The sequence below is a fragment of the Mustela erminea genome, chromosome 13, assembly GCF_009829155.1.
Source record: "Mustela erminea isolate mMusErm1 chromosome 13, mMusErm1.Pri, whole genome shotgun sequence".
NCBI lineage: Eukaryota > Metazoa > Chordata > Mammalia > Carnivora > Mustelidae > Mustela > Mustela erminea.
The window spans coordinates 25,117,541-25,136,354 of NC_045626.1; the positions used below are offsets into that span (position 1 = coordinate 25,117,541).

An 18,814-nucleotide genomic window follows, 5' to 3' on the forward strand; every position below is an offset into this window, starting at 1 on the left:
TTTTAAAGAAAAAAAGACCTTTTGTGGGTCTTTGCAATCACCATCCACACTCTGCTTGCAGGGTCAGTGGTCTACCCTGCCGGGAGCTCTTTGCTTTATCCCCTCTTGATTCTAGCAACCAGTGGAGGGGAACTGGGGGGTGGGCACAGCCCTGGGCTTTTCTCAGGCTCTGGAATGCACAGAACAATGCGCTTCTATCCCTGGGTATGCCTGGCTCAGGCCAACAGTAAAATTAGTTTCCATGCCTGGAGCGCACGTCGGCTCGGCGGCGGGTGGGCAGAAGTGAGGGAGGTCCGAGCAGAGAGCGGGAGCGAGGGGCAGAACCGGGCGGCACCTCAGGGATGGCAGCTGCGTGGTTCGTCTGGATAAAGCCAGTGGAGATGTGAAGGTGTTTCCTCGGACACCCTCAGCCCTCCGCTGGCCCAGAAAGCCCAACTCTGAGACGGCTGGAAATGCAGGGGGATTATACTGGAACTGTGGATTTTGGAATCCCCACTGATAGCTTTAGGAGACAGATTCCTCATTCTCTGAACTTTCTGACCCTACAGCTTATCTGTGAGTGGGAGCCCCCAGGAGCTAGGGTGCTGGACTAACAGGCCCCATTCAGCCCCATGACGTTGGGTAGGGCTTGTAGCTTTCCCAAGCCACTTTTCTCATCTGTAAACATGGGGCAGGGCTCCTACCCTGGAACCCAGCTCAGAGAGAGAGTCTTGACACACACGGAGTGCTCGGGAGTGGAGGAATGCATCACACACAAGGGAGCACTGGGACCGAAGACGGAGGGCTCCATCCTTCCCTTCCAAGCATTTCCTGAGCACCTACTATGCCCAAGTCATGATGCCAGCAGCTGGGGACCGAGGACAACTCATCCAGAACTCCTGCTCTCAAGGAGTTTACACTTAAGAGCTGGTTAGCCCCTCACCCCTTCTACCTGTAAAAGACGGGCGTTAGGAACTCCAGATTGTGGATGAAGAGGAACAGGTCTGATTTTCCTGAAACCTGGCGATAACCAGGAGAGAAGGAAGTTTTCTCTGATGAGTGCAGTTCAAAGGATGGCCCAGGGCCTCTGCCCCAAGCCAACAAATGTGGAACCAAGACAGGGGGCAGAGGATGGGAGAAACGGGGCAAGAGTAGGGTGTACGTGTCCCACCAGCCCTGGAGATGTATCTTATGTTTCTGATGTACTGATGGAGCAGCCAGACCAGGAAAACTTCAGGGTGCCTTCCGGGCCTAAAACCCATAGTTAAAATCACTCCCAGAGACCCCTCAAAAGCCCCACACAACCCCTGGCACCACTCAATGGAGTTTCCACATATCAAAAGCCCCAAACACAGTGCCAACTGGTGACCCAGCCAGAAACTCAAGAATTTATCTGTTCTCTAGCTTGAGGCCAGTTTTTTCTTTTCTTTTTTTGGAAAGAGACAATCTTATAGAAGATGCTGGTAATTTATTTTGAAATCTGGTCATATGCCAGATTCCGATTTGGTGGTTTTTTTTTTTTTTTGTCTCCCCCCTAAACCCCTGCCCCACAACAGCCCTGCTGTGTTTACAACTTGAGTTGAGATGAGTTCTTCTTCTTCTTCTTTTTTTTTTTTCAAAAAAGGTATCGCATCCTTCTGTTAGATGTGTTGCTGGCAACAGTTGCTAGGGAGAGCTGGGGTCAGTTACAGACACACTGATGCCTGCTCTAATAATACTTTGCTCTGCATAGCTCAGATGCAGACACCTCTTGGCTAAACAGGGCATGCACATTTCAACAGAGGAGGGCTTGAACTTGTACTGCCCAGGCATACCTCCGCGAAGGAACCCTCCCGAAGCCCAAGTGGAAGGCCTGGGGTGGTGACAGGGTAGTGCCGGGCGGAGGAGGCTCAGGCCTCCAATGCTTCTCATTCCAGAGGTCCCATAAAAAGAGGCACAGTCATTCTTGCCCGCCTCGTGAAGCTGGAGCCTCCCCCGCCACACCCCATTATCATCCCGCAATTTCCGGGTAAGGATCAAGGCCGAGACTTTTGGTAACTTCTGTCACTCGGGGGTCCTGGGCACCCCACATTCCCCTGGAAGTCAGAAAGCATCAAGGCACATGCTCCAGTGGGTGTGGGACCCAGCAGACGTGAAGTCGGGAGTTGGGTGGGCGCGGGTGGAGGGACGCACACTAGGCAGTGAAGCCGATCGTCTCCCCAGCTTTACCGGGTGGCCCAGCCTCTGGCATACCCGGGCCATGTGGGTTTAGAGTGAGGTCCCTTTCCTAAAACACGTGATAGCTGCTCCGACATATGTCTGAGGCCAAGAAAGAGGAAAAGGACACAGGGAGACAAGCTAAGGACAGAGAGGAACAGGGCCAGCAGCGAGGAGAGGCACCTCTTGGCTCCTGCCTGGTTGACTTGGTTAGTGAGGAGCTGCTCCCGGAGGAACCCCAAAACAATGACAAGGAATGTGAGAAAGGGTCCCCCAGATGGTCTAGAATGGCTTCCTCATGGCCCAGGGGGGATCCTGAGGCCGGACAAAGTGAAGGGACTGGCTCTGATGCCATGTCTCCTGCTTTGGTGTTCACTCCTTGGCTCAGGCTCCGCGTCTTCCACGCTACTCAGCAAAGAGCCCAATACCTGCTACAAATTTCTTAACTGGCTCACGGAATGACAGGCAGGGCCAGCTGGTTCATAAGGGACAATGGTGGCACAGTCAGATCATTTCTGGACTGTCTACCTCCCCAGTGGCGCTCACCTGTCTACACAGCAGCATCACAGGGGAGATCTTTCAGAAGGATGGCCAGCCTGTCCCTGGAGAACCTAATTCGGCTGGTTCAGTCTAGGACTCCTGCAGTGGTATGCTCCTCTCTGTATGATTCGAGCAGGCAGCTAGGCTGAGAACCCCTGGCCTACAGAAAACCAGGTGGCTGGAACTGAGTGTTCGTATCCCCACTGCTGACAAGCACACCAATAAAAGTCTGTGACTCAGGAGGCCCATCTATAACACTGACCCATCACCCACAAACTGACAGTCACCCAGTACAAGGCCTTGTGACTCAAAGTGTCAGGTCCCTGGGCCTCCAGCACCCACATCACCTGGGAGCTCGTCAGACCTGCACTCAGAACGAGGGGACCAACATCTGCATTTAAATTAAATACCATGCGATTCAAAAGCACATTCGAGTTGAGAAGCACCGATCTGGTGAGAAACACTGATCTAACGCTTGAAGTGTAATAGACATTTAGGAAATTCCACTGTTTAATACGTGGAATTTTATTTACAAGAGCATGAAGAAAAGGACCATATTTAAGGCAAAACGACTTGGTTTTGATGTAAAGACTGAAGACCATTCTTGAGCTGTGGGATTGGGGATGGGTCCATTGAAACCCCACTGGCTTAGGAGGGGAGTGCTTCTGGGCTCCAGGAGAGGACAATGCTGAGCAGGCATTAAGGTTAAAGGTCCTCTGACCTTCCTTTGGCCCCACTGAAGAGGTCTGCACCCTGGCGGGGCAGGGAGCTCTCTCCTCTGCCAGAGAGTCCCCTACAGCAGAGCCTGCCCCTCTCCCCCATGCTTCCAGCTCCCACTGGAAACCCAGGCAGCAAAAGCAGTCGGCCAAGGAGAACGCCGTCCAAAGCCGGCGGCGCCGGGAGCTGGGTTCATCGCGTACTTCACACCCTTGGCCCCACTGCAGCCAGCATCGCTAAGCCGGGCCTCTGATGTGGAGGCAGCAGCCCAACTGGCCACATGAGGGGCATCTCAGAGGCCACCGAAGAGACCGGCTGGAGATCCAGAGGCTGGGGGGGCTTGAGTATGAGTATGAGCTGAGTATGAGCCATGCGAGGAGAAAGGGCAGGAAAGGACTCTGGCGGCCGGAGGCTGTCTGCCGGGAGAGGAACGCCAATCAGGTTTGCCAGAAAATGAAGACAAGTCAACAAAGACACCGCTGTGGGCGCGAAGAAGGGAAGTCAGGTTTGATAAGCCATGTCCATTTCCCTCTTTTCTGGTACCTTGTGAGTCCAGGGTGGTGAATGGTCACGAATCTTGGAAAGCTCTCTTCATTCAATCTGCCGCCTCTCCAGTGCCAGGGAGAGGCAGCAGGGCCTGAGGGGCCCCGAGCGGACCCACCAATGAGGGGGCTTCCTCTGGGCCTCGACATTGGGGAGCCGGTCTGTCAGGAGCTCCCAGGCAGCTCCAGGCCGGCACATCCAGCCTGCCCAAGGGGCCTTGAGAGTGAGGGTCCAGCTCAACCCCTCCAGGGCCCTTTCTCCTTGGCTTACACAGATGCTGGGGCTGCAGGTGGTGAAGAGGGGGTCCGTGGGGGCCTATGGGGGATGCTGCGATTTCTCAGTACCTGACGCACAGATACCCTACCCAGGCAAATAGCAGATGGGGACTGACAGCCCTCCTCCACCCCAGGAACGAGGTGGCCTCAGTAGGGCTGGGTCTCCTGGGCTGGCTCCCGAAGCCTGTGCCCTGCCCATCACTGGGCCATGGCGTGGAGCAGGCGGAAACAGCCAGGACTGTTTCTGGCAGCAGCAGGGCCCAGGGAAAGTGAGGTGGAGGCAGCTCCTGTGGGGCCCCTCGGGCGCCCCCTCAAGGCCCTCGACTTATCTCCAGCAGCGTCAACCTGGAAGACCCATGGAGGAGGGTCAAGCAGCCGAGCAGAGGCCCAGTGCCAGCTGCTGACCGCTCAATCGGGCTGAGGAGCCCTGTGTCCCGGCTCTCGGTTTAGTGCCCTCGACCTGCACTAGTGTTTGCCAAACTGTGTCTCTCGGCGCACTAACTGGACACGACGTTATTAGCCGGGGGATGCGAAGAGGACTCGCGGAGTTCGGCGGGGCCAAGCAGGTTCCCTTCCTGCTGTGCTAAGCCAGTCCACTCTGCGCCTGATGGAGAAGCGACTGTGCCACTGAAGCCCTTCTGTGGCTGAGCCTGTCCCAGGACGGATGCCCTGCCGGACACTGTGGGCAAGGCTGGTCTGACCACAGGTCGTTGGAAGAAGCGCCTGACCCGGGCAGGATCCTGGGCGGGCCCTGCGGCCAGTGGCCCTTCCCGGCTGGGTGGGTCTCGTCCCCACGCCCTGGATGTCTGCCTGCCACCAGCTCCGGCTAGGCTTCTTGGAGCTGGCAGCCATTGTCTGCAAGTCTTGGCCTATCCTGGCCCTTCTCAGGAAAAGAACAAAAGCCAAAGCCAAAGGCCGATCCTGTCCCTCACTCTCCCCATACATGGCAGACAGGCTGCTCCCCGCTGCCACCGTCCACACTCTCCCAGGACATTCCGACCCGTGAGGAACATGCCCGATGTGCAAATCCCTCAGGTAATGCGGGAATTCGTCACCAGGGGAGTGTGGGTGATCCAGGAATGGGAACCTGATCGCGGCCTGGAGCTGGAAAGAAGCTTCCGGGGCTGGCCGGCGAGGGCTCATGTTACAGTGAGCAGACTCCCCAGGAAGAGGGGAGGACAGCAGGCGGGGAGCCCTTCGGGCAGCACACAGAGGGGGCTCCCTCCTCCTCGTCTTTTGGGGAAGAGACAGCAGACTTTGAACCAGCTGCTTGAGACTGGCGTGACCACATGCCTCGGTTTACGCCTGGTGTCTGGGTGTGATTATGGACAGTGCTCCTGTGCCTCTCAGAAGTGCTGTGGCTTGGAGGACCTCTCCTACGCTCACCCTTGTTCACACAGACCTGCGGCGGCGGGTGGGGTGGGGTGGGGTCTTTTTCTGTTCTGGAACTCTGTGCTCACCACTTCCAGGCTCCTGTCTTGCCCTACTTGGACTGGAAACTCAGTTCACATCTCAGCGAGTCTAAGGTACAAAGTCAGAGTAGAGATGACTTTCCCACAGCCAGGAGTCCCCAGGTGAGATGGCCACGCCGTGCAACCTGCAACCTCTCCCTGATGCCACCAGCAGAACAGGCACAGGCCTCCAGCTCTCGAGATGGGACAGTCTTAACGCACACACGCCTATACCTGCTGCCCACTGATGCTAGTAAACCAGCACCGAGCCCTGGGACCCACGGACGAAGGGATGAAATGGATGGTTAAGCTGTCTGGAGGGATTTTGAGCCAGACAGTCATGGCTCTCCACGCTTCCCCTCTGCCTTAAAGGTGCTTTCGGGAAGCCCAGTGTATTGGCAGTCAGACCACACCTCTCCTGCTCCAAACCTCCGTGCCTTCCACTCACACCCATCTAAGCACCAGTTACACCATCTCCGGGGGCTGGGAGGGGTGATGGCCTGGCACTGGAGGAGAAGGAGGTAGAAAAGAGAAGTCCACACAAGTTCAAGTTTGCTGGGACGAGGAGAGGTCAAAGCACAGAGACGGGTTAAGACCAAGCGTCAGCGCTCTTATCACGGAAATAGAAAGAGGGCAAGGCTGGTTAAACACGAAACACCTATAAAATTATATTGGTCCATTGTAACCATGGAGCACTCACACAAACACACGCAAATCCGGACACTCACCCCTCGCCCCTCTAGTGCCTTTTTATTTTCTATAATTAATCGGGCAAGGGTGGAACTTGGGACGAGTTCAACTGTGGTCAGCATCTGCAGCCTTCTCTCTAGTGCTAACCCGGGGCTGGTGCGGCGGGGGCAGGGCGGTACAGCCACGGGGGGCCGGTTACCTGAAGCATGTTGAGAAGCAGGCTCCGGAACTTGGTCCCCTCCACCATGAAGAGGGCCATCTTGTCGCAGAGTTTGGCGGCCGTGAAGGCGAAGCTGCGGTCGGACACGGCCTTCTGGTAGATGGTCCGGACGATCTCTCCCAGCATCTCCTCAGAGTTGGTCGAGTTCTGGGCCTCCTCCATGAAGGTGCTGAGCTTGGTGTCCACGTCGCTGCTGTTGTTCCGCATGCTGTTCAGGATCTCGATCAACTTGTCCATCTTGTTCTGCTGAGGGCTGGTGGTCTCCACGGCCACTTCGTCCTGGGGGTGTGGGAGACAAATCGAGTCGCGCCTGAGCGGAGCCGAGGTTACCACTGGGGGTGACCAGTGGAGGGAGGGCTGCCGCCCCCAGAAAGGATCCAGCCCTACCTTCTCGAACCCGAGGTCGGGTCCCTCTGGGAACGCGGACCTCCCCCAAAGACCCTCTGGCCCCAGGGTCCTCTGCTGACCTTATTCTTGGCTCCTGTGACCTCTGGGGCTGATCCTTCTTGCAAGCTCTAACTTTTACCCAGGATTCCCATATATATTGGCTGTGTGTCTACTTACCTATAAAATGTCACAAGCTAGACATGACTTAATGGGGCTTGTAAAAGAGGAAATGAGATAACAAGCAAAACATGGAGTCTAAGGGCAAGAAGGAGAGAAGTATCCAAAAATGCCCGCCATCTTGGTTAAAGGCACCCATGGAACGGCTACCTAATCTTCCAGACTCTTGGTTCCTACAGCCCTCGGACAATCGTGATCTCTGGGTAAACAGAGCCCTGGTTTTGTGTCCTACAGAGATTGTGCCAGCCTTCTAGAAGAAATGCTACCTACCAAGGAATCCTGCCATGTGCCACTGAATCAACTGGCACTTCCTGGAAGGAAATTTCAAACAACAGACTCAACACTCTTTAGAAGTTTCACTGCAAGTGGATCAGACCCAGACTGGTAAAGGAAGAAAATGTCATCTGACAGTCTCAAAAGTATTTATTCAAACATAATGGATGGATAGCCAAGAGCGTGATCACCCTAACTGCTGGGATGTGAGATCAGGGTAAAGGGCAGGGTCAGGGACATAAAGGGAGGTCCCACGCTTGTCTTTGCATTCTCAACAAGGAGAGCATTAGCCTAGCACAAACCAGGGTTCTAGAACCTGCTTTCTGCCTCTAGCCATATGGCTATGGGCAGTGGTTTCACTCTCTGGGCCTCAGTTTACTCACCGGTAAGATGAGGAGGTTAGATGATGCATAGCTTTCCCTGAGCCCTGCCACTGTCTATGCCAGTGTCCTCCTGGTCCAGGAATCCAGGGGCCTCAACTAAGAGGAGTCCTTGAAACCCATGTGTTGGTGCTATGGCTCTACGGTTTCTATTCCAGCCCCTCCCTGCCCACCCCACTGCCCAACTGTCTGGGCCCCAAGGCAGAAGAGTGGTTTGTACATAAAATAATATCCACCCGGGAGGGTCTTTCCATGTGTCATGACATTTAATCCTCACAGTCTGTCTGCAGGGTGGGTACAGATGAGTCAGCTGGGGCTCAGAGAGGTTAGGTGACTTGCCCAAGGTCACCTAGCCAGTCAAAGGCAGGGTGGGCCCCAGCTGGACTCTCAAGCCCATGTTGTTTCCACTCCTCGACAGTGCAGCTACATTTAGTGGAACAGGAGGGAATGCAACGAGTAATCTCGCCACACTGTCCAGGCTGTAGGAACACATCTTGGAAAGTCTTCAGGAGAAGACGTACTGGTCACCAGCTGGGAACCACTTCCAGGCTCCCACCTTTGAGAAGCAGGGAAATGAATGGTGCTTCCCTCCTGGACCTCACAGTGGCAAGCCCCACAGTGGCTTGCCTCACAGTGGCTCCATCCACAGTGGGTGGGAACTCAGGGCTGCAAAGGATGCTGGGAGCAGCATCTCAGCATCAGGTGTTGGCTGGAGAAGAGGTCTGACCTGCCTCGTCCTGCCTGAGTGTGGACCGGGGCCCAGCTTCTCGGGCAAAAGGAGGAGAGTAGGTGGTTGAGAGAGGCCAGGGAGAAGCCCACAGCTTCGAGCTCATAGGAGCCCCAGAAGGAGGACTCTGGGGGAGGGCTGGGGGGCATGTTGGCCTTCTCAGAACAGCTCTCCTGGGTGACTTCTCCTGCATCTCTGGCAGGAAGCGGGGTTAGGGTGAGCATAGTGGACTGGAAGCTGCCAGCGACATAGTCCCACCCGTTTGCTAGAGGTTCGGGGACGTGTCCTCCTGAATCGGTGAGCCAGGCTCTGGAAGCCAGGTCCGGGGGTAAAGTGAAGACAGAGAAGCTAGGGGTGGGAGGCAGGGCCAACACTCAAGGCCCTCATTCTCGGGCCTGTACCAGTGCAGGGTCGGCACCCGTAGGACGCCGGGTGGGGTGTCTAAGGCCTCCTGAGACCCTTCCCTGGCTGCTGTCTGATGGAGGAGAACAGCAAAGCCGAGGGCTGCTCGAGCTCTTCCCGACTCACCTTCACTCTCGACCCTGGTGGGGACCACAGCTGCCGGGCACTTACCTCGGGCAGAAGCATCGGTCCCTCTCATCGTATCAGCTCTGAGTTTCCCCCCAAGTCCCCTTTAGCACTACAGGGCAGTGTCTGACCACAGAGAAGGCGGGAGGGGAGAACCAGGCCTTCTCCGCACCCTTCCCACCGGCCTCGGGGACGTGCCCCTTCCTCCCCTTCCCTCTCAGGCTGGGGGCTGCTGCCCAGGGCCCCCTCTTCCCCGCAGGGGCCTCTTGGGGGACCGGAAGGGGAGGAGCCAGAACATGCTGGAGGGGTTCATGCAGAACTGGCCATGGGCTGGCCCTCTGGTGACCAGGGGTCCCAGGGGCAGCAGGGGCCACCTCAGACCCACACCCACCACCAAAGTGCCTACCTCGCGCTGTCCTCCCTGGTGCAAGAGAACAACAAAAATTCAATTACCGGTACCTTTTCTTTCAGCCTTCGCCGCAGCCTGTCTTTGGAAGATTGGAGCAGGGTAATTTTGGGCCGCTCCCCGATGCGCTCGGGAATAATACTGTCTTTACGCTTTGTCTCGGCCTCCGGACCCCCTGACTGCTGCAGGGGCAGCCTCTCAGAAGCCACTGGGGCAAGCGCATCAGGGCTGCAGGGGGGTTCAAGGCAGCTGTGCCCGGTGTCCCCCAGGGCGTCCTCCAGTTTGGAACTCTCCATGGTCACGGTCTCTTTGGCATTGCGGTGGGCGCCTGCCTCCCCCTTGTCTCCTGGGGGGTGCTTCATGTTGCTATGGTGCCAGCGTCGGTTCTGGCTGTAGCCATGGTGGGTGGGCCTCCCTGAGGGGTGGGGCGCCGAGCCCCCCTGGTAGGATTTCTGGTGGTCCCTGTTGTGTTTGGCACTGCCTGGCTGGTGGTCACCATGCTGCTGGGGCTTGTTTCCTCCTGGGGGTCTCTGCTGCCGTCTGCAAACCAAAAGGGTAAGACACAGAGGGTCACCAGGAGGGCCGCTCGGGGTCCCTGTGCCAAACACCAGGAGAGCAATCCCCTGAGCCGTTTATTCATTCCTTCTTTCAGCTCCCTTCCTGATCACTTCCTCAGGACGGGACCTACAGATGCAGCAGAGCAGGAGGCAGACAGGTCTGCGCGATTCCCGAGGGTTTGAGTCGGTCCTTGAGTTAAAGTATTATTTTATTAGAACCCACGTCAGCCCATGTGTGGGAAACCAAATTCAAAGGAGGCACTAGAGGAGATCATGAACCCTCCTGACTTTGCTTGCAGCCGCCTGGCCTGTACTCTGGAAGCAACCACCGTTACCATTTTGGGAAGCTTCCAAACATATTCCATGCACGTTCCGGCAAAGACGTATACACAGACCCGCATCTGTAACAACTATCCTGGTAATGGCTTTTTACCATAATGGCTCTTATAAAGTTATAGCATTTGTTAAACAATCTTTTTTTCTTTTTTCTTTTGGTAGATTGACATTTCCATCCCCAAGCCCACTAACGCAATGAGAAGTTGTGATGGGCTGGATTGTGTGTCCCCACCCCCACAGTCCACATGTGGAAGCCCCCATCCCTGCTACCTCAGAATGCCCCTGTATTTGAAGAGAGGGCCCTTAAAGAGAGGATTGAGTTAATCCGTTGGGCCATTAGGGTGGGCCCACCTCCAATCCGACCGGTGTCCTTATAACAGGAGGAAATCTAGACACAGTCACACACCAGGGACGCAGGCACACAGAAGACCATATGAGGAAACGGCAAGAAGGCAGCCATCTGCAAGGGAGACGAATCCTGCAGACACCTTAACCTCCCACTTCCGGCCTCTAGAATTCCAGAAACTCAATTCCTATGGCTGAGTCACTCTGTCTGTGGTATTTTGTCATGGGAGTCCAAGCTAATGGACGCGAGTGTGACACCTGACTCACCGATTTCCTGGACGCTCTATTTCTAAGGCAGAGAATGTCACATAGACTTGAAGTGTGCACCTGGGATGAACCCCAAATGTTTTGATCTGTGGACTGAAGACAAGAGAGGGGATGGGACGGGGTGTTCTGGGGACCCTCCGGTCTTGTGCACAAAGGGTGTTTCCATCTCTGGATCCCCTTTCAGGTCTACCGTCTCAGTATTCCCCACACGACGTGCAGATGAAGAACAAGATGACCACGAGCACCTTAAAAGTTGTAAAGTCATTGAAGGAAGTTTGTAGAAAGAAGACTTTACCTTCTAAAGACTGAGGCTTATAGCCTCGTCTGTGAGCCTTCTCCTTGGCCGGTAGAACAGACCTTCATTGCTTTGCATTTTATGAACAAAAAGGTGTTTATTTCCTTTAAACTACTACTACTTATACAGACTCAGTTTCAATGTTCACTTGATAATTTTGGATCTGTGAAAATTTGGAGGCATCTTGGGTCGTGGTTACACATATCACTTTCCCATTAAAATCAATGAAAACAACTTTTTTTTTTTTTTCATTGAAAAGCTTCCCCTACTAGCGGGGATCTCAAGGGGGAAATTAAAGTTGTTAGGTGAGAGATAGGTGTGTGGTCTTTTGTTTCCACACAAATGGTAACTACAAAACACTGTATCATAGAAGGAGGAAATTAGTATATTTCTGGAGGGAAATTCAATGATTTGTTACAAGAGCCCCCAGAACACACATTGGACCTTGCAATTCCACTTGTGGCAATTTATCCAAAGGAAATTAACAAAAGCCTCGCATAGAGATGTAGATACAAGGATGTTCATCACAGCAGTGTGTAACGGAAACTAAATGTGGAGCCGTAGGACACGGTGTAAGACTGGACTCTGGTTGACAGAAGAATGCACGCATCCTCGAACGTGTAGCACGGTGCTATCTTTTAAGGCAAATATTTATGTGCCTAGAAAAATCTGGAAGTAGACACACCAAAACACTAACAGTGGTTCTCTCTAGGGGATGGGATGAGGATTCTTCTTTTCTTTTTTCTTTTTGTTTTCTAAATGAACATGAAGTTCTTTCCCTTTTTCTCTGTTCTTGGGGGTGTGGGGGGCGGGAGGAAGAGGGAACGGGAGAATCCCCAACAGGCTCTGTGCCCAGTGCAGAGCCCCCCAATTGGGGCTCCATCTCACAAGCCTGAGATTGAAACCAAGAGTCCGACACTTAACTGACTGAGCCACTCAAGAGCCCCAAGGTAGTGGCTTACTCAGTTAAAAACAAAACAAAACAACAACAACAAAAACCCAACGCCTTGTTGTTGAACTATTTCCCAGAGAGGCTGTACCATTTTGCATTCCCACCACCAGCACACAAGCTGTTTGCAGTCATTACTTCTCAGGGTAATCCCAGCCGCATCCTTTCCCCCTCCTCGACTGTATGGATTCTGAGAACACGCATGTTAGATACGCTATTCTGGACTCCCTGGGCCCAGAAGCTCATTCACTGTTTCTTTTTTTTTTTCCCCAGCCTATTTTCTCTGCGTGGCTCAGACTGGATCAATTCTAGTCTATCTTCCAGTACACTGGTTCTTTCCCTTGCCCCTACATTCTGCTGTGGAGGCCGTGCATTGAGTTGTTAATTTGACTATGAAGTTTCATTTGGGTCTTTGTTATAGCTTCCATTTCTTTGCCAAGACCTAATTTTTCATCTGTTTCAAGTGTGTTCCTAATTGTCCTTTGAAGAATTTTTATGTCGGCTGCTTTAAAAATCTTTTGTCAGATAATTCTTTTTTTTTTTTTTTTAAAGATTTTATTTATTTATTTGACAGAGAGACACAGCCAGAGAGGGAACACAAGCAGGGGGAGTGGGGGAGGGAGAAGCAGGCTCCCCGCTGAGCAGGGAGCCCGATGTGGGCTTGATCCCAGGACCTCGGGACCATGACCTGAGCGAAGGCAGCTGCTCAATGACTGGGCCACCCAGGCGCCCCTTGTCAGGTAATTCTAACATTTCTGTCATCTTGGTCTTGGCATCTGTTGTATTTTCTCATTCAGTTGAGATCTTCCTGGGTTTCAGTATGACTAGGAGATTTTCAGTTGAAACCTGGACATCTTGGGTATTATGTTCTGTGAGTCTGGACCTAATTAAGTTGAGTCTTAGAACGGTTTTGGCCAGCTTCCTCTGACCTTGCTCCAGTACCAGAAAGGGTTGTCGTGCCTTGTTACTGCCAAGCGGGTAGTAGAGGTCGGCTTCCCTACTGGGCTTTCTCTGATACTCCAAGGGAGGTCCTCTTTACGGCTGAGGAGGGCTGGGAGTTCTGGCTCCCCACATTGTTGCCTCCCTGGCGAGGAGGGTACACATTGCTACCAGGTGGCCTCCACTGACACAGAGGGACGGGTGCTCCGTGCCCCATGGGGACGTCCAGAATCCTCACTCAGCCTTTCTGACACCACCTTGGGGAGGATTTGGGACCCTCCTCACGGCCCGTGAGAATCAACTCTTGGCTCTCTCCTTGGCCTTTGCTTGTGTGGGTCAGGGTGGAGCCCCCCCGCTTTTTTTCTGGGAGCTTTGCCTAGAGTTGAGTGTTATCATCCAAAAGTTTTCTGCCTCACGAGGCTGCCCCTTTTCTGGTCCTCTGGCCAGAGAGGGCAGGTTTTTGTATGGGGCTTTTGGTCTGCCTGTGCCTACCAGTGTTTCTGGGTTGCCAGCTTCTTTGGCTCCAAGTCTGGGATCTGTGAGGCCAGGAAGAAAATCAAGCAAGTTACTACTCTATGATTCCTTGGGCGCCACGGTCCCCATCGGGTCTGCCTTCTCTCCAACCTTTTGGAGTCCTCTTATGTTTCTTTTTATGTAGAATGTCCAGGGTTTCTAGTTGTCTGTATTTATTTTTAATAATTTAAGAGTCATTACAGAAACATCTACGGAAGCCTGGGACGTGGCATGGAGTCCGGCTGCCTGGGTGAGACCTGGGCCCTTCTCAGGAGGCCCGCATGGTATTTTTCATCCTTGGTGTCCAGGTTCAATCTCACTGGGTCTGAAGCACATCCCTGGGACCACGCTGGCCTGATACTCAGGTGCAAGAGGTATCCCTTCCTCCCCACGCCCCTCCCCTCTGCTGGCATGTCTTCAACTCTCAGTTTTATTCCCCAGTGGACTCATTCTAAAAAGCAGGGAGCAGCAAGGTACCACAGCTCTAAGTTCTGGAAGACAGTGAGTCTGCATTCACTGAGGGGCAGGGCTCATGAATAAGGCACCCAGGCAAATGCTGGGCCCCGTCCGCAAAGTGAGTCACTGGGTCAGCTTCTTTCCAGGATCACCAACTGGCCTTCAGACTGTCCAGACCTAAATCCAGATGCCTGAGCCACAAGTCGGCTCGGAAGCGAGCAGCCCTCACCTGAGGGGCACAGACCGGCCTCCATCTGGAGAGAGCCAGAAGCCTGGAGCCGGGAGGAATTCCATGACCCTGCCACTCCTCAGGGGACCATACGCCTGTGACATTCTGTGAATTCTCCCTGCTTTTATTTTTCAGTGACTTTCAAGCAATTCGCCCTCTCTCCTTCCACTCTCTTTGTTCTCAGAGTATGAGTAATTTTTAAGCCCAGAGAAGAACCTTGGAAATTCCCTGGCAGATAACGCTTGATTGTCACGACTTTTCCCATCCTTATTTAGAAAATTTGTGGTGCCTGCAGCTACGGCCCAAGGAATGCCCCCAAACGATGGTTGACCAAGTCCTTCCCAGCATTTGTCTTAAAACTGTCTGGCTTCCCACTTGCCATATCAGGGATTTCCCTGTCTCTGCCCAACATCCTCCCTCCTTTCCCCCACAAAACAGAACAGAACAAAACAAAACAAAACAAAAAACAAAAACAAAACAAAATTTCTCTCCACCTGGAGGAGGAAGGAGGTAATTTCGACATGGCTGGTGGTCAAGGGCTCAGAAAGAAAGCAGCTAGGTCTTGTAGACATTCTGCTGTTCTTGCTGGAAATTTTGGAGGGCCTGGAATTCTATGTCACCCTAGTTTGCCAGACCTTGGAGCCAGTCAGTTCTGTCCATACAGCAATGACCAAGGGGCATTTAGTGGGTGTTCTCAGACCCACTCTGCCTGGGGTGGGGGGGCTCCTCCTTCGCACACACAGAATGCTGTCTGCAGGCAGAAGGGGAGACCCTTATGGGCCCCCTCTTACTTGGGCAGGCAAGACAATGGAGTCAAAAAGAAGAAGGCTGATAGGGGGCTCGGTGGCCCCTTGTGGTGGGGAGGCACAGAAGAGCCTGATGCATTTTCTCCTTCCTGTTCAAGGCTCTGATTCGTTCTCAGGGCCACTGACTGCTGGGACTGGTCTCTGCGTGCAGGCTGGTCAAGAAGCTTTCTTCCCATTTTACAGATAAGTCAACTGAGGCTCAGTGAGGTGAAATCCCACACACTCTCCAGAGTGTGTCCAGCCCGTCAGCTAGTTTCAGCACCCAGGACCCACCTCCTGTCTGTCTCCTGTTTGCCCTACGATCCACTGCAGGAGAGAAGGGCCGAGTTAGGACCGAGATCTGCTGCGGTGATGGCCACACGAGGCCCATGTCCTGGGCGTGAGAAAGGACTGAGAGGGCCCCAGCCACTGGAGCAGACTGGGGGCTGGGCCTCGATCCCCCACAATGGAGACCCAGGCTTCCCTGCTCTGGCCATTCACAAATATTTGTCAGCGGTCACTGGCTGAGCTGTCCAAAACAGGCTCCTCTCTCCTCTGCGTTTGTTGGCCTTGGGTTTCGTCGATACCTCCCTACGGGGGCCAGCTGGCTGCTCACCACGAAACCTGTGGGTTTAGGTTTGGCCTGGCTAACCTGAGCTGCTTTTGCTCCCAGTGGCTGGGCAGGGAAGCTCTTGGTCTCAGATACATGGACGTGTGGGTCCAGGTTTTGGAAACACAGCAGACACGCAGTTTTACAACCTTGTGAGCAAAAAAAAAAAAAAAAAAAAAAAGGCAAAAATCCATTTCCCTGTCGCTTATTATGCTCTCCTCTCTCTGGGGGAAGTCTTCTCTGGTGGTGGTGGTAGAGGGGAGAGGAATGGCTCAGGAGATAAGATTAATATTCCATTTTTGCCACTGGCAACACCTGCCATTAGGGAAATCGTGCTTTTTTTTTGCGGGGGGGGGGGGAGGGGTGGAGCATGGAAATTGTTGGTATGCTTTTTCCATCCCTCATTTAGTTTATTCTTCCATCTTTGGGTTCTGAAATCAGATGTCTTGTTTCACTCTAAGACTGCGTTCTTTTATTAAAAAAAAAAAAAAAAAAAGGAAAAGAAAGAAAAAGAAAAAAAGTTCCCCACACCACAGCTGCATTTTGGGAGGTGGGTGTAGCGAGAATAACTTCAGACTTTCTTTTAAAAAGTGATTCTAACAGCAGTGCAAATGCAGACAAACATCTCTCTGTTCATTTTTTTTTTTAATTTCATAATTGTTCCCAACTAGATATTCCGAGGGCCACTGACTTATTATGGTTCTCTCGATGTCAGACGCTTTACCACATAATTTGTAGGTCTGCTTAAAAATTTCTGAAAGCAAAATTCCTAGGGCGAGTGGTTTTAAAACTATGCACGGGCTCATATTTCTTGCCTTCAGGGAAAGTGATGACTGCTTATTACTAGCTCAGGCGCCTCCATTCCTGCCCACCTACACACACCCCACACGGGGTCCCACCTTCCGCAACCGAGCCACGGGGGCAATGTCAGAGCTGGACGGGCGCAGGCGCGGGACTCCTCTGCAGCTCTGGGGCCTGGGAATGAGGATCGTGGCCACACACATGTCTGCTCCTCTCTGCAGAAAGACTGGGATGCTTCACGAGGGGAAGTGCAGGATTTGGAAAGCCAATGGAGGGAAACATGCCATTGGCTCGACAGAGTCTAGAATCATGGTGGCCTGTGTTAACTGAGCATCTACTATATGCCCAGGGCCAGAGGAGGTCGTGGAAATCCATGAGGTCTCTTCTGCAGGAGACCCCTCAGCAGGCCTGTCCGGGAGACCACAGCCAGCTCAGAGCCTGCGTCTGTTCCCAACTGTGCTGGCACCCAGCTCAGGGGTGGCTGTGAGACAGGACAGTTTCACTGATGACTAAGCCATGGTTTAGAGAAGTTGCCTTTTCCTCTGCTGGGATGCCCAAGGGGTCAGTGACAAGGTCCGGAGCTCCAATCTGTGCTTCCATGCTAAGGTGCTGCCAGAAATGCTCAGTGACTGGATTGTCAGTTACTTGTCTAGGGTCTTCCTGGCTTCTGGAGGACCGGGGCGCCACCACAGCTCCGACAACCAAATCTCCCTGTAATTGCCAGGGCCACCACTGACATCATGGTGGTGACAGCAGCACGTGGTTGCCTTGGCTTTCTCAGTTGTAGGCCTGCTCCCCATACCGGGTGCCCCTGCCGGTCCCTGGAGGAGAGAGCCCGTTGTTTCAGGAAAACGCCTGCTGCCTTGGACAGTCAGCCAAGCTCCAGGCGCTCCTCCTCTGAGACTCTGGGACTCTCCTTGTGCTCTGATCTCGGAAGAAAATAATTCAAGACTGAGGTCTCTGCCAGCCAAGATGAAGGTTCACGTTAGAAGTTCAGTATTTCACTGCATGGTCTGAAAGCTTTGGAAACCAGACATTTACCTGGTCAAAGGGATGTTCTGGAATGGAAATGAGAGGATCTGACTGGTACCTCTGCCCCCGCGAAGGCAGAGAAGAAACTTTTCCAATTGCAGGATGCCTCACTGAAAGGGTGATGAGAGGGACCGCTGCTTCATTTTCTGCTGCATTAATGAAACACGCTGTGAGATTCTGCTCTGCCTGGAGGTTGATCGGAGGTGTCGATGGGCTTGCCCAAGGCCACAGAGTTCCTGCGACGCTTTGAGGGGAGCTGGGGCTGTGGGTGACAACAGCTGGTCAGCTGTCCCTCAGGAGTGTCTCGATACCCTTCCCAATCTCATGTGGGCTCCAAGGCCCAGATCTGCCCAGCAGCCTTCCCCAGCTCCCCGGAGTCCACTTCTTTCAGACTCCTAATGTGATGAAAGCCCGACTTCCTACTCTGTGACACCAAACCGCCTCATGGGTTCTTCCTGTATGGCCTTAAAAGCACCCACTTCCTTCCGATGGGGTAGGAACTTCTATCTCCCTTGGGGTCTGGCTAGGAGCTGGACATTCACTCATGCCTCCAGTGAACCCCACAATGTGCCAGGCCCTGGGGACACAGGGATGATCCCAATACTGGGCAATGCCCTCATGGAGCTTAGGATCCATTTGGAGACATAGACACTAATCCACTAATGATAGGACAGGTTATCTGGCAACAACCAGGGACAAGAATCATGAAGGAAAGGAAGCAGAGAGTAGCCCAGAGGTCTGCGACAGCCTGGTCTTGGCGGCAGGATAGACCTCGTACTCTGTGAGGCCCAGTACAAAATGACAATGGCGGTCTCTGGTTCAAAACGACTGGGAATTTCAAGATGGTGCTGGCAGAGCCCCACCTGGAGAGGCCCTGAAGGACAGGACTGGAAGTGAGGTAACCAGGACACAGAGTAATACTAAGAAAAACACACTAACATGTATGAGGACGGACCATGTGCCAGGCACGGCTTTCACTTCACCCCAATAGGGAGGGACTGCTATTAACCCTGTTTTACAGAGAGGTCATGAGGCACAGAGAATGTAAGTACTTATCGAAGGCCACACAGCTTCCAAGAGGTAGAGCTTGGGTTTACATTTCAGCAGTTTGACCTTAGAATCTGTGCCCTCAACCGCCATGCTCTCTTGTCTCACGGTTCTGAGGCCGGTCAGAGGGTCCTCGGGGCCCGCAGCAGCTGGCATCATTGCTG

The 18,814-nt window shown here is 53.4% G+C and overlaps 1 protein-coding gene across 6 annotated transcripts in view; it reads right to left on the reverse strand.

The window, feature by feature from the left end:
• The window catches only part of CTIF (cap binding complex dependent translation initiation factor), a 281,960-nt gene that overhangs the window by 77,994 nt on the left and 185,152 nt on the right, over nucleotides 1-18,814 (reverse strand). For 4 of the 6 annotated variants that reach the window (XM_032311400.1, XM_032311401.1, XM_032311399.1 and 1 more), the window contains 2 exons: nucleotides 9,537-10,029; nucleotides 6,591-6,890 (listed from right to left, as the gene is read on the reverse strand). In XM_032311400.1, the coding sequence (XP_032167291.1) occupies nucleotides 6,591-6,890; nucleotides 9,537-10,029 (793 nt within the window). Of the gene's footprint in view, nucleotides 1-1,450; nucleotides 3,849-6,590; nucleotides 6,891-9,536; nucleotides 10,030-18,814 lie in introns of those variants that run through there. The other 2 variants (XM_032311402.1, XM_032311397.1) reach the window with 2 other exon arrangements.